The sequence below is a fragment of the Dermacentor albipictus genome, chromosome 1 (assembly GCF_038994185.2).
Source record: "Dermacentor albipictus isolate Rhodes 1998 colony chromosome 1, USDA_Dalb.pri_finalv2, whole genome shotgun sequence".
Lineage (NCBI taxonomy): Eukaryota > Metazoa > Arthropoda > Arachnida > Ixodida > Ixodidae > Dermacentor > Dermacentor albipictus.
In genome coordinates, this window is record NC_091821.1 from 483,659,594 (window position 1) to 483,672,287 (window position 12,694).

General features: G+C 49.2%; 1 protein-coding gene across 2 annotated transcripts in view; it reads left to right on the forward strand.

Annotated features, from left to right (window-relative positions):
- The first annotated feature begins 281 nt into the window (after nucleotides 1-281).
- Nucleotides 282-12,694, forward strand: part of LOC135901618 (uncharacterized) — a 49,520-nt gene continuing 37,107 nt past the window's right edge. The window contains exons 1-4 of one of the 2 annotated variants that reach the window (XM_065431477.2): nucleotides 282-1,332; nucleotides 1,703-1,886; nucleotides 7,193-7,228; nucleotides 7,310-7,345. In XM_065431477.2, coding sequence (XP_065287549.1) covers nucleotides 1,185-1,332; nucleotides 1,703-1,886; nucleotides 7,193-7,228; nucleotides 7,310-7,345 — 404 coding nt within the window. In that variant the 5' untranslated portion in view covers nucleotides 282-1,184. The remainder of the gene's footprint in view (nucleotides 1,333-1,702; nucleotides 1,887-7,192; nucleotides 7,229-7,309; nucleotides 7,346-12,694) is intronic. The other variant, XM_065431476.2, reaches the window with a different exon arrangement.

A 12,694-nucleotide genomic window follows, 5' to 3' on the forward strand; every position in this document is an offset into this window, starting at 1 on the left:
AAGCGAGAGCCAATGTTTCGATAAGTGCACTTGTCTTTTTTAAGGCCTTGAAAACGACAAGACCACGTCGAAACGTTGGCTCCAGCTTTTACCTTGTTCTATTTACATCTCCCGCCTTCCCCGTGTTTTCCTTGAAGAGATATAGTTACACTAATATTGATGCACTGCATACGCGTTGCCTCACAGTAATCGCAATGCTTTATTGAATTTTGATGGCTTTCGGAGATGCTCTGCAGGGCGTAGATGAAACTTGCGCTGACGTTATGCGACACTATAATCGTTATGACGTTATGCGACACTATAATCCACGACCGCTCGCACAGAGCAAGATATGGTTGGCCATCGTGCAACTCGCCTTTCTGTTACCACGAGTGGATGATATGTTTTCGCAAAACAGCAGCGATAGGCACGCTCCAGCATTTATAACGCGGCGCTGTTTTATCTACTTGAAGGAAAACGGCGAGCGCGAGTGCTCGGACAAACGCCGGCAGCGCGACCGCAACGCCCCTTCGCTCTTGCGAGCCCTGCCGCACGCCGTAGCGCGAACGCCAGCAAGGAGAGAACAAATGCGCCGAGCGGACGGAATGCCGCCGCAGCAGCCGCAGCCGCCGCGGCACGGCAGCGCGGTAGCCTCGGCGACGCTGACGTCACCGCATCTGCCGCCGAACGGAAGACGGAGCCTCCCCGTCCGCGCCGCAGTGAACGCGAAGCGGGAGGGAGACGTGGAAAAACGCGGTTCGTTGGCCGCCATTTTGCACGCGCGCCTGGCTGCTGTTCTCCGTCGTTTGAGTCGAGTCGCAGAAGCCAACTGCTTCAGCCATCAGCACTGCAGTGTGCAACGGCGGCCACGCCACCTAAGGTCAGCGTTGTAGGCTGTGGCTGGCAGCTGTTAACTCTCAGCTAAATTTGTTAGGGACGAAGAGAAATCGTGCCTGCCAGACACAGCTCGTACGCGCCGCCCTCCCGTTTGTTCCCGTGGGGCATGGGCCGTCGACGGGGTGTTGTTTACAGTCGCGGGAGAAGGGTTTGAAGTTGCAAGCGCGCAAGAGACAGCGTTCGGCGTTATCACGCCGCTCTTTAATGTTGCGTCAGTACTTCGTGATACATCCGCTCCGTGGATGGTTTTCTTTTGGGCTTGTTCGGTTTTGTGACTTGTGGTTGTATTCGGCACCTACTCGGCCTTCATGTTGATGGAGGAGTTCTCCTGGGACCGCTTCCTGGAGCTAGTGCAGCAGCGCCCGTACCTGTATGACACCAATCAACCAGAGTACAAAGACTCAACCCTCAAGGATCGCCAGTGGGTGAAAATAGGACAGCAGTTCGGACTAACAGGTGAGTTTTAATGTATGCGAATCCGATGTACATCCTGTGCGTTCAGTACACGAAATATGCATTAGAAGTTTTAAATTCATCAGCTCGAATTTATGCAATAATGATTCTCAGATGTAGACGACATATACGTGCACTTCCTTTGGAAATTGCGATTTCGCTGTGCAGGAGGTAAGGAACCACGCATTTGCTGCTTCGTAAGATTGCAGTGATTGAAGTTCCGTGTATGTCATCAAAATGTGAGTCATATCCGTAAAAAAAATTAATGTATCACCTTATGCGCGTGTCGTGGCGTAAACTTCTTAACAGTTGCAATGTTTTCTCGGGCCCTGTGTGTTGCGCGCACAGCCTTGATTCTAGTTTTCTTGTGCAGGATGGCAGGCGAAGAACAAGTGGAGGAACGCACGCGACCGCTACATCAAGATACGCGTCCAGATGAAGCGCAGTGGTCGCAGGGTGTACGACAAAATGGGCATTCCCATTCCGAACACTAAGTGGCAGTACTACAAGACGCTGGATCGGATGCTCAGGGACGCCAAGCAGCACGGACCGCTATGGTAAATTCCGGGGGTTGTCAATATTATACTTGCTTCATGTTTCCAAGGCGAAGGCTGTAGAGGTCGAGATACACTCGTTTTTTTTTGTGTGCACATAAGCTAGATATCTAGTCGATACGTGAGCGATGCTGCCGGATCCTCTTTGAGTAATTAGCTTGTAAAAAGGGACAGTAATGCCGGATAATAATGTCGCTCCTTAAATGGTACATGCGAACACTGAGGAATCAGCCTCACCGTGTGAAAACATATACATCTTGATGCACGTTGATGTATACGGTCGAGGCGCAGCTTTCTTAGTGCAGTGCCCACTGGTTGTTCACGAGGCGAACGTTACAAACCAACTTCTAATGTGTTCACATGCTGTTTTCTGAAAAACAGGTTGAAACGGGCGTTCTTGAACCCGTGTTACTAAGGTGAATACCAAAAAAAATGTTAAATAAGCTAGTATTTTAAGTTGTAAGGTAGAGGCTAAGCACATAAAACGACCAATGATACAGTCCAGCCCACACATAACGAATTTGATCGTCACGTGGCATTTGTTCGTTGTATCCAAAGTTCGTACTAAGTGGACCACCTATAATACGGGAAAAAAGTGCAAGCGAGACGAAAGTTCACTTTATTTTTGAAAAAAAGTCCGTGATGCATGTATGCTTCTTCAAAGCTGATCGCATCACTGCCGTTTCTAATTTTTCCAGCGTGGTAATATGTTCATCGCCAAGGCCTCTGCTGCACACGAGTTCCTTAAGCGACGCGATGTAACCGATCGCGATTGAAGCGTTCACAGCGACCGGCGGTAGAGCAGCATCCTCGTCATCGTCCTCGTCGGTCTCTGGGCAGTCAGGAAGGGCTCGCACTTCACGCACAATAGCTTCGCCAGTGCATGGCTCCGCAATGTCGGCGTCGTCATCAGCAGAAACTAAATCGTCCCAGACAACGTCAGGTCCGGCCAGCTGCGTGTCAACGACGCGTTGCCACAAGTCCTCGTGCGACCGGACTTCCGGTGGGTGATCTATGGCGTCCTCGGTACCTGGGCCCATAAAACCCGCCTTGCGGAAGCAATTTTCCATGCACTCCGCGGTCAGTTCCAGCCATCCAAACACCGCCGGCTCGGTCAACTACAGGGGCCCCACAGCTTTGCGTTCGCTTTAACCGAATGTTGAGGCCACAACAATTCGTTCTATGTGAGACACTGTGCCATTGCCCCAATATATATTTTGACGGTAGCACCGCCCTCGTTCGTACTAAGCGAGCGTTCGTTATATCAGCGGCTGTTATAAGTGGGCTGGACTGTATTTCGATATATCTTCGCGACAGCGACCGCACTCATCCACTTCGAATTTTTCTCCAATGCATGGGGCGAACGATGTTTCTGTTGGAGTCCGAGTATGTTACGTCTCTGTGCAGGCAACAAAGAGCTGCGATGTTTCCCAGTACGTTGAGAGTGGCGCGTGAAAGTACGGGTGTCGTGGCAAATATACCGCATTTCTCGGACTGATGGATTTAGCTTCCATGCACTTCATTTTTAAGTATAGGAGTGGATGGGTCATCGTACAGCTGCCAGGTGGTGGTTACGTCATCGCGATGAAACAATATGAATGGGCAACCAACTGCCTTACTATTATTTATTATTATTTGATATCGAAACACATACACACAGCGAGAGGCAAATGGGGAATGAGCAATTTGGCAATTGCCAATGAGATGGGCAGAAAGCCTGCGTACTTTTTAGGAAGGAGGGGATAGAAAAAGAAGTCAAAAACCGGAAAATACTCATGTACTCTGCTGTAACGATGATAGCGGTTCTCGTATACAACGAGATTCTTGGTGTGTTCTGCCGATGTTTTAATGTTCTACGGTGCGGTAGTCTTGTAGCAGTATGAAATAGCTAGACTTTAGCCGCGATCGAACACCCTACCTGGCGTTGTAGCAGCCGTGCTATGGTAATAAATTTATATGTATGCAAAAAGGTTACTTGTTGAAGTTGCTCTTCAACGTGAGGTGCATAGAACCTTGTAATCTGTCCAAAAATAATCGGGCTCAATCATGACGCTCTCGAAACTGATTAGGCGACGGTCTGACGCGTAGGTACGCGTTGAATATGAGCACGCGCATTTGCGTGATTATGCACCTAATTGACTCATGTTACCTACGTACGTCTACTGTTGCGGTATCGTACTATAGTGAGTGAACGAGAGGGCGGTATCAATCATGCAGCGGCCATGGAGCCTTGATGCTGAGGACAAAAGCACCATTTCCAGTCGCGTCGGTGGCACTTCGGCTTGGGCGCAATGCAAAAGTAAACAAATAAATAAAGACACCCAGCAGCTCCGAGTCAATGACTGCGTTAAGAGGAAGCTTTAACTCCGGGGATCTTATCTAAATACATGGGAAAGAAGAAATAGTTTTCCTTGGCAACCACTGCACCAAATTAGATGAGATTTGTTTAACTTAAAATAAAAAGATTAGATATAGTGATTATGGGCAGCGAATTTTTTTATTTAGGCCGACATTTGTTTTATAAAAAATGTTGAAAATCACCAATTTACAGGAAACAAAACCATCAAGTTTACAACTCTGTAACTCAGCAATGAAAAGGGATATCACAATTCTGCAAATGGCATCTAATACTATAGGGCATCTATGTACTATACATGGCTGTCATATAGACAACTGACATGTGAGTAGCACTTTCGCGCTACCCTTATGAACGGTGCAATAAATCAACTTAATATATATATATATATATCACTTTTGACCGCTTTGGATGCTATAACGGATGACGTTTACACAACTGCGAAATCTGTTCTTGGTCAAAAGCTACGAATTTGAAGCTTCGTGCTTCTCTTTTTTGAGCTTACCAATATTTGAAATTTTACAGAAATTCAAGCCTAAATCAAAATTCTGCTTCCAACAGCCACCAGCATTTAAGTTTTACTCTCAAATGCGTAAAGAATTGATTAATCAGCCCAGTAATTATCTCTGAAAAAACGTTTCTGCGTTTTACTTGTATTTGAACAGGTGGCATCGGAGTTCGGTCCGAGCTAGAGTAAAGGCAAATAGTAAGTCAAACTAGAGTGATAGAATAATGATAGAGAACGTCTGAGCCTCCAATACTATCACGAACAAAGTTTTAGAAATTGAGAAGTTGAAGTCACAGTTTGTAACTCTATCGGGATATTCAAGTACAATCCCGATGACGTCGGCACTCGTCATAATTCGGTCAGCTAGTACTCAACTACTCGTAGGAAAAAGATCATTGCATTATAAGTTCTAAGAACATGCTACTTCTCCAGTTATATTCAATTCTCAGGAAAAAGAACTCATGACCCTTGGCAATGACGCGGCGGTCGAAAGGTATCGTTTTTCGCTCGCCCCTGCGTCGCCTGCGCTTTCGCGTTTCAGTAGTTTCGTCATAGTGCGGCGTTGGGTTTCCTGGATAGCGAAACTCATACAGTCTGCAAGTAGCAGAATATGCCACGTCCACGGGATGTCGCGCGTTGCCCGAACACTACACGCCAATTGAGCAAGAGTAGCCGCAGCGGCGAATCCAACGCGCTTTCTTGGTGTGGTTCCGCCATGACCGCGCGTTTGCGCTTTGCGCAAGAAACCGTAGCGCTGTCTTTCTGGCGCCGTTTTCCTCACCGACTGCGATACATGGCGGTGATGGCGTATGCAACGTCACCGCTCCCGGGTTTGATGGCGGGAGATTATAATTGCAACACAGTTATTCGGACCCTTCAGACGCGATTTTCTCCTAAACTAATGTTTTCTTGGCACGAAACAAGCGCTGCGAGGTTTCTTGAATGGTATTTGAACAGCCAACGTTGGCTTAATATTTGCCTTTATTGTCCCTTTAACACGCTCCAATGCCGTGTACCTTTTCACAAGGTCTAGCAACCCTAGCCATACAAGCAAACTAATGCTTACGTAAACTATACCCGAGAGGGAGAGAAAGCAAGGAGCGGAAAGGCGGGGAAGTCAGCTGGACGAGCGTCCAGTTTGCTACGCTACACTGGGGAGAAGGGAAAGGGGAACATATACAGGAACAGGGGAAGAGATGGAGGACTGAGTGCACATGAGAGGATACACAGGATGCACAGGCCGGTGCGCCTTTTGTGCCATTAACAGATGAGGCCACGATCCGGCCATCTTTAACTAAGAGAATGGTCTCGAGTCCAGTAGGCTCAAAGTTGTCCGGAGAGAGGCGTTGGGACGTCGTAGTGATGAGAGATACACAATAGGCGCTCGATGGTTTCTTCGTAACTACAGGAGTAGCACGTCGGGCTATCGATATTGTCCTTCACTTGAACTACACTGTGCACTGCTCAGTAACGGTTGTGACTTTGTGTCCCTGCAAGCTGGCGAATTCATATTAAGCGGCGGATCAGACTGTCTGCCATATGTTAAAATTTCCAGTTCTCTGTTCTTGCAAATGCGCAAGGAAAAGACAGAAGCGTTCGATGGTTCCGTGCCGCTTAGATGAGTGGCAGGTTAGGCTGTAGAGGTTGTTCTTTGGTTGAACGCCACTGTGCACTGTTCAATAACTCCCGTGACTTTGTGCCCCTGCAAGCTATCGAATTCATGTTAAGTGGCGGTTCTGATTGTCCGTTACATGGTAAAGTTTGTAGTTCTCCGCCCTGTCAGATGCACCAGGAAAAAAAGAAATGCCAGAGATGCGCACTTCACAAACGGAACACACAGGAGTGATCTCAATATCTGCAACTTTTTTTTTTTGTGGTGCCTTCAGTTCGGAGTGAGGTGTATGTACGCTTGAGGTCTCGGATGCACAGACACGATGTTCGAGGCAACTTACATCGCGGTCGTAAATTTTGGAAGCTACGAGTTGACTAATACTTTTCTGCGCTCTAGGAGTGATAGTGGTCAAAAGTAATCGAAAATCTCACTCTCCACACTGTCACCCCCAACCTGCACTGCATCTTTTAATGTCTTAGGTTACTTGGGCAGTAAGGACCGATAAATATGAGAGTTGCAGTGTGTGCGACCCAGTTACCTTCTATTAAATTAATTAGCCGTATTAGGAGAACTAAGGTTAGATTCATATTCATACAGTCATACAGTCACCATCTCATATAATGTAGCAATATACATCCGCACCGTGGAAGTTCGATGTAACGTTATATACCTTACAGTTCTTTATTATGCTTTATTAGGTAATATCAAAGGAACAACGCCAGAAAAATTATTTCTTTCTTTTAATTTTTAACCCGTGAGTGCACATGCAGGCTAAACAAGCTAGCACGTTATTCCCACGAATTAAGTTCGTCTTCCTTGTCTTTTCTGTGCAGCCAAATGGACCCAATGATCAAGCCAAAGACAGAACCGTAAGTCACACGCTTAAATGATTTGAAGCAAGGTTGTTTCACTCTGTCAGTTTGTTTATTAATTTCGTTTACATCTTGCAGGACTGAATACTTCTTCGAGTGCACGGACGCGCAAGAGTGAGTATTCATTTAATCCAAGTAATATCTCTCATCGCAGCGCCGGCATGCGGAGTAGGCACTTTGGATTCTCAAACAGAGCTTATTCATTAATATTGGCAGGCTCACTGGTTTCTTGCGATATTTACCCATGATATCTCATCCTCCATATCCATCCTGCATAGAAAGAGTGAAGACTAGGAGCAAAATTCCAGGTACGAATTACGGACAAAGCATTCACAATGCCTTTACAGGGCTGCGCATGTCAAAGGGCTTGTTGATCTTTCAGGAAATTGCAATTGAACGACCACTATATTAAATAATCGGACATTTAGTGACCAGTAAAGCTATTCAATAGCATGGCCCAACGTGAGTTATAAAAATATGTTATGTTGTTGGGAACCTAGGAGCCGTGGAAGTGTGCTTGAGCGTAGGAGCAGGAGCCGGGGCTCTATTCGTCGACGCAAACAATTTGTATTAATGTGAAACCGATACTTCATTTACTGTTTTAGAAGGGGTTGGCCCTGAGGGCACGGGGCAGTATTTCTTTGCAATCGCACGTTTAGGGTTGCTCCTCCCCCCCCCCCCCCCTTCATATTCCGTCTGCTTCCGGAGCCGCTGTAGGAAGCGTTATGCTGCAAAAATTTGGAATATTCAAAATGTCAAGCGCTACCATCGAAGTTGCAGCTTGTGCCATCCGCCATCTTACCTACGGCATCTCAATATGAAACTGGGCGGGACAGCATAGCTAGGGATAACTGTATCGCATTAGAAAAAGAAAACCCCGGTTACACCCAGGCTTGGCTGTTTTAAGACTGGACGATCCTCTTCCCCGCTTTGTGCTTAATGTGGTGAGTTCGGTGACGTGCAGTACCCTGCATGGTTACGCCCGCAGTTTGACGAGGAAAAAGATGCGTTTCTTCACAGTCTGCAAAACGAAAGTCTTACATACGCGAACTATGAAGATTGTTACGACCTCCAACCGGTGCCACCAGTGTTACGACATCCAACCGGTGCCACCAGTGTTACGAACTTGTACCGCTGCACCACGATTACGGCTTTGTGGTCCCGTAGCGCTCGTCACCCGTTTCGTGACAGAGCGTTGGTAGCGAAGACTCCGAGCCTGGCGTCGATGAGAATAACAAAAGGGACTTTATACATTATATACAGGTTATCATACAGGACATGAACGGGTCGGCACTGGGGCCGAGTGCTCACAACAAACGCGACTGTTCTCGCACGACGACGTCCGGCGAAAACGCGTGACACATCTCACCCCAGTCGGGAGCGACACTCTCTCCCGGTGGGTTGGCGGATCCTGTTTTTCAGGCGGCGCGTCGCTGCTTTTATAATCCCCGAGGACCATTGTCACTCAAACGGCCCAATACAAAGTCAGCACACGACGGTCGTCCGAGGGGTACAACCAGCGACCGCGCTGGCCACCCGGTTCAAAGTTCGCGCGCGCGGTGACCTCCAGGCAAAGGGAGGTGCGGCGCCGGGCTGTCTGGCACACGCGGACACGTCCAAACACGCTGCTCGCCGAGGCTTCTCCCGCACGACGGCGCAGCATCTTGACTCGGGAAGGGAGAATTATGGCGCTCGCAGGATAGATTCCGCATCTTGCAGATTCGGAATCCGGGCTTGTGGTAATGGCACAACAGCATCCCCGCCCTCAGATAAGGCGCCGGGAAGACGAGCTGCCTCCACGTGGCTCGGATGCCAGGCGCGCACGTTCGTCAGGCTCGTCCAAGTTCACGTCCAGTGTCGGGACGCCAGGTAACTTCACGTGCCCAGGTCCGACTCGCCAGGACAGGAGCTCTGCTCACCACGTCGTCGCCAAGGCACCTTGACCAGCTCCGCTCGGGTCGTTCCTAAGACCTTGCTTCTCGCCACTGGTCCCGCTTGGTCGTTCTGCAGCTTGCAAAACCGACCGGCAAAAGGCAACACCCAACACGAACAAGTGCCCTCTGTCTCCCGTCAAACACCAGACAAGGCCATAATTCAAATTAACCTAACTAAATTGCTATCCCTCTTTTTGCTCCCGCTGCAACAAGAGGCAGGTGTACGATCTAGTACACAAGGCTCAAACAACCAGTTTTCAAATTAACAACACAACAAAATAGACAAGAAACAATTATTAATCAGCAATAATAATTACAAATGGAATGGTCCCCTTGAAATCACTTGGACCGAAAACATACTTCTGAGGAAGCAAATGAGGTCATTCATTTTTCCCGGTGATATTTTCGCGGAATCCGAAGCTGCTTATATTTGCGACCCTGCTTATCCGTGTAGCGGCGGTACGATAAGCCAGATTCTTTGCCAAATGAAACCCCCTTTTTTTCCACTCCCCGTTTGACGCTCTTCCTCAGATCGGCTAGTGAACAATCTTCCTGTTGCTCGCGAATCCGAGTTTCCCTTTCAACTGCAGCCTGCTCCTGCCAGCTGGCGGAAACCGGAGCGAGTGTGGATCCTGCGTCGCCTAACTGCGGCGTCGTGTCCTTATCGCGGCTAGCACGGGACGCGTCACTCCCATTCACTTCCAGGACACGCTCGACCAGGCCAGCCTCCGAGCTCTGCCTCTCCCGTGCCTGCTCGCCACTCAAGTTACCCTGATCAGTCCGTGTGCCGCACCGCTGTTCGCTCACCGACTCAAAGTCAAGTTCCCTCGACAGCGGGCGCGCTTTGGATCGCGTGGGGGCCATGTACGCCACGTCGGCAAAGAATGATTTGCCCTGATCCCTCAGCAGCTGCTCCGAGCTATTTGAGAAGAGGTAGGAAAATTGCTCCGGGAGGGCGGCAGACACCGCGGCTTCGGTGTTAAGTTTCCCAAACTCTCCTTCAATGATAACCGTTGCGATCGGTAAACAGACACTCTCCTTCTCGGCCACTTGCCGTATCCTAACGCACTCTCCCGTAAAATCACTCGAGGAGACGAAAGACGGGTGAACAACGTCCATAGTTGCTGCAGAGTCCCGCAGTGCTCGGCACTTCTTGCCGTTTACCTTAATTTCCTGCACATAGGGCTCCAATAGACGTATGTTTTTGTAAGTTTCCTGTATCGTTGCAAAAGCAATTATCTCTGGGCAGCTTGCAGCGATGTGCCCTTGCTTTTTGCAATTGTAGCAGGTTAACGGTTTCCGTTTTTCAAAAGAACGCGTCATTTCGTTTCGCTGTTTCGGACCATCGTCATCATTCTGAGATGCATTCTGTCCTTCCCTTAGTTTCTTTGGGAAGGGACTCGTCGTCCCGAAACTCGCGACGCGTGATTTCCTTCCGTTCGTCGGGCTTCCCGTAAAACCCATCTCTTCTATCTGCTTTTTCTACACGCACTGTCTTGCTGTGTAAGCTGCGGCGGGTGTAATACTCTTCCGCTAACTCTGCTGCCTTGTTTAGCTTAACCTCCTTTAGCCTATCTTGCAGCCAGAGCCGGACATCCTCATCAATGCAACGGTAGAACTGCTCCAACGCGATGCATTCGACGATTTTGTCGCGGTCGTCGTAAACCTCTTCGCCCTTCAGCCATTCCACCAGGTCGGCTTTTAGACGAAACGCGAAGTCAACATTCGACTCCTTGCCCTTTTTCGCGTACCGGAACCTCTGCCGGAAAGCTTCGGGCGACAATTTGTACTTCCGCAGTAGCGCTTCCTTCACATCACTGTAGCTCTCAAACGCCTCTTTCGATAAGCAAGTTATTACGTCTGATGCCTCCCCAGGAAGCAAGGCTAACAGATTCTGTGCCCAAAGGGATCGCTCAATGCTATTCTGTTCACACACGTGCTCAAATTTCACGAGGTATTTGGCCATATCCTCTCCGACGACAAAGGGTGGAAGTTGATCGCGTATTCTTGGAACATTAGAAGTGAGACTAGGCGCTGGCGAGCTATTTCGGGTCTCCAACTCTTTCATTTTAAGCTCGTGCTCACGAATCTCTCTCCTTTCCTCCTTTTCCTCCTCGCGACGTTGCTGTTCTCTCCTTTCCTCCTTTTCCTCCTCGCGACGTTGCTGTTCTCTCCTTTCCTCCTTTTCCTCCTCGCGACGTTGCTGTTCTCTCCTTTCCCGCTCGCAACGTTCCTTCTCCTCCCTTTCCCGACGTTCATTGATACCCGCCAAGGCCTCTGCGGCTTCCTCAGCCGTTACGTCCCCAGTCCTCATGACCTCAAGGATCGCATTCTTTCTTTTGGTTGAGCCCAACTCAATGCCCAACTCCTCACAAATTTCGAGAAGTTCCTTCACCTTGTACTTCTCCATCGTTCACACTGTCCTCCTGCTGTTTACCCTTTTTGAATATACCTGCCGTACGCTACTATCACACTACTAGTAAGACATATGCAAGTATTTCACACACTGCCCTGTTTACCCCCTCAGCATCCCCTGGTTTTCAAAACACTCTTACTAGGCTTGAAACACACAAGGTTATCACAATGCAACACCAAATCCTTCCCTAAGCTACTATAACCTGTGTCAGAGAAAGTCTGGTGTTTGAGGTAAACTTCAGGCACTCACCGCGCCGAGGTAGCTGATGCCGGTCAATCCCGTAGCTGCCATCCAGTGTTACGACCTCCAACCGGTGCCACCAGTGTTACGACATCCAACCGGTGCCACCAGTGTTACGAACTTGTACCGCTGCACCACGATTACGGCTTTGTGGTCCCGTAGCGCTCGTCACCCGTTTCGTGACAGAGCGTTGGTAGCGAAGACTCCGAGCCTGGCGTCGATGAGAATAACAAAAGGGACTTTATACATTATATACAGGTTATCATACAGGACATGAACGGGTCGGCACTGGGGCCGAGTGCTCACAACAAACGCGACTGTTCTCGCACGACGACGTCCGGCGAAAACGCGTGACACATCTCACCCCAGTCGGGAGCGACACTCTCTCCCGGTGGGTTGGCGGATCCTGTTTTTCAGGCGGCGTGTCGCTGCTTTTATAATCCCCGAGGACCATTGTCACTCAAACGGCCCAATACAAAGTCAGCACACGACGGTCGTCCGAGGGGTCCAACCAGCGACCGCGCTGGCCACCCGGTTCAAAGTTCGCGCGCGCGGTGACCTCCAGGCAAAGGGAGGTGCGGCGCCGGGCTGTCTGGCACACGCGGACACGTCCAAACACGCTGCTCGCCGAGGCTTCTCCCGCACGACGGCGCAGCATCTTGACTCGGGAAGGGAGAATTATGGCGCTCGCAGGATAGATTCCGCATCTTGCAGATTCGGAATCCGGGCTTGTGGTAATGGCACAACAAGATGTAATGTTCCCTGAAGGGCCCACAGTAGTCACGAAGACTACTTTACTACGACTGTCGCTAGCCTTTCTGCGAGACGCAGAGTTCGGCAATGTTTGATAAGATAGCTTTGCTACAAGTGAAT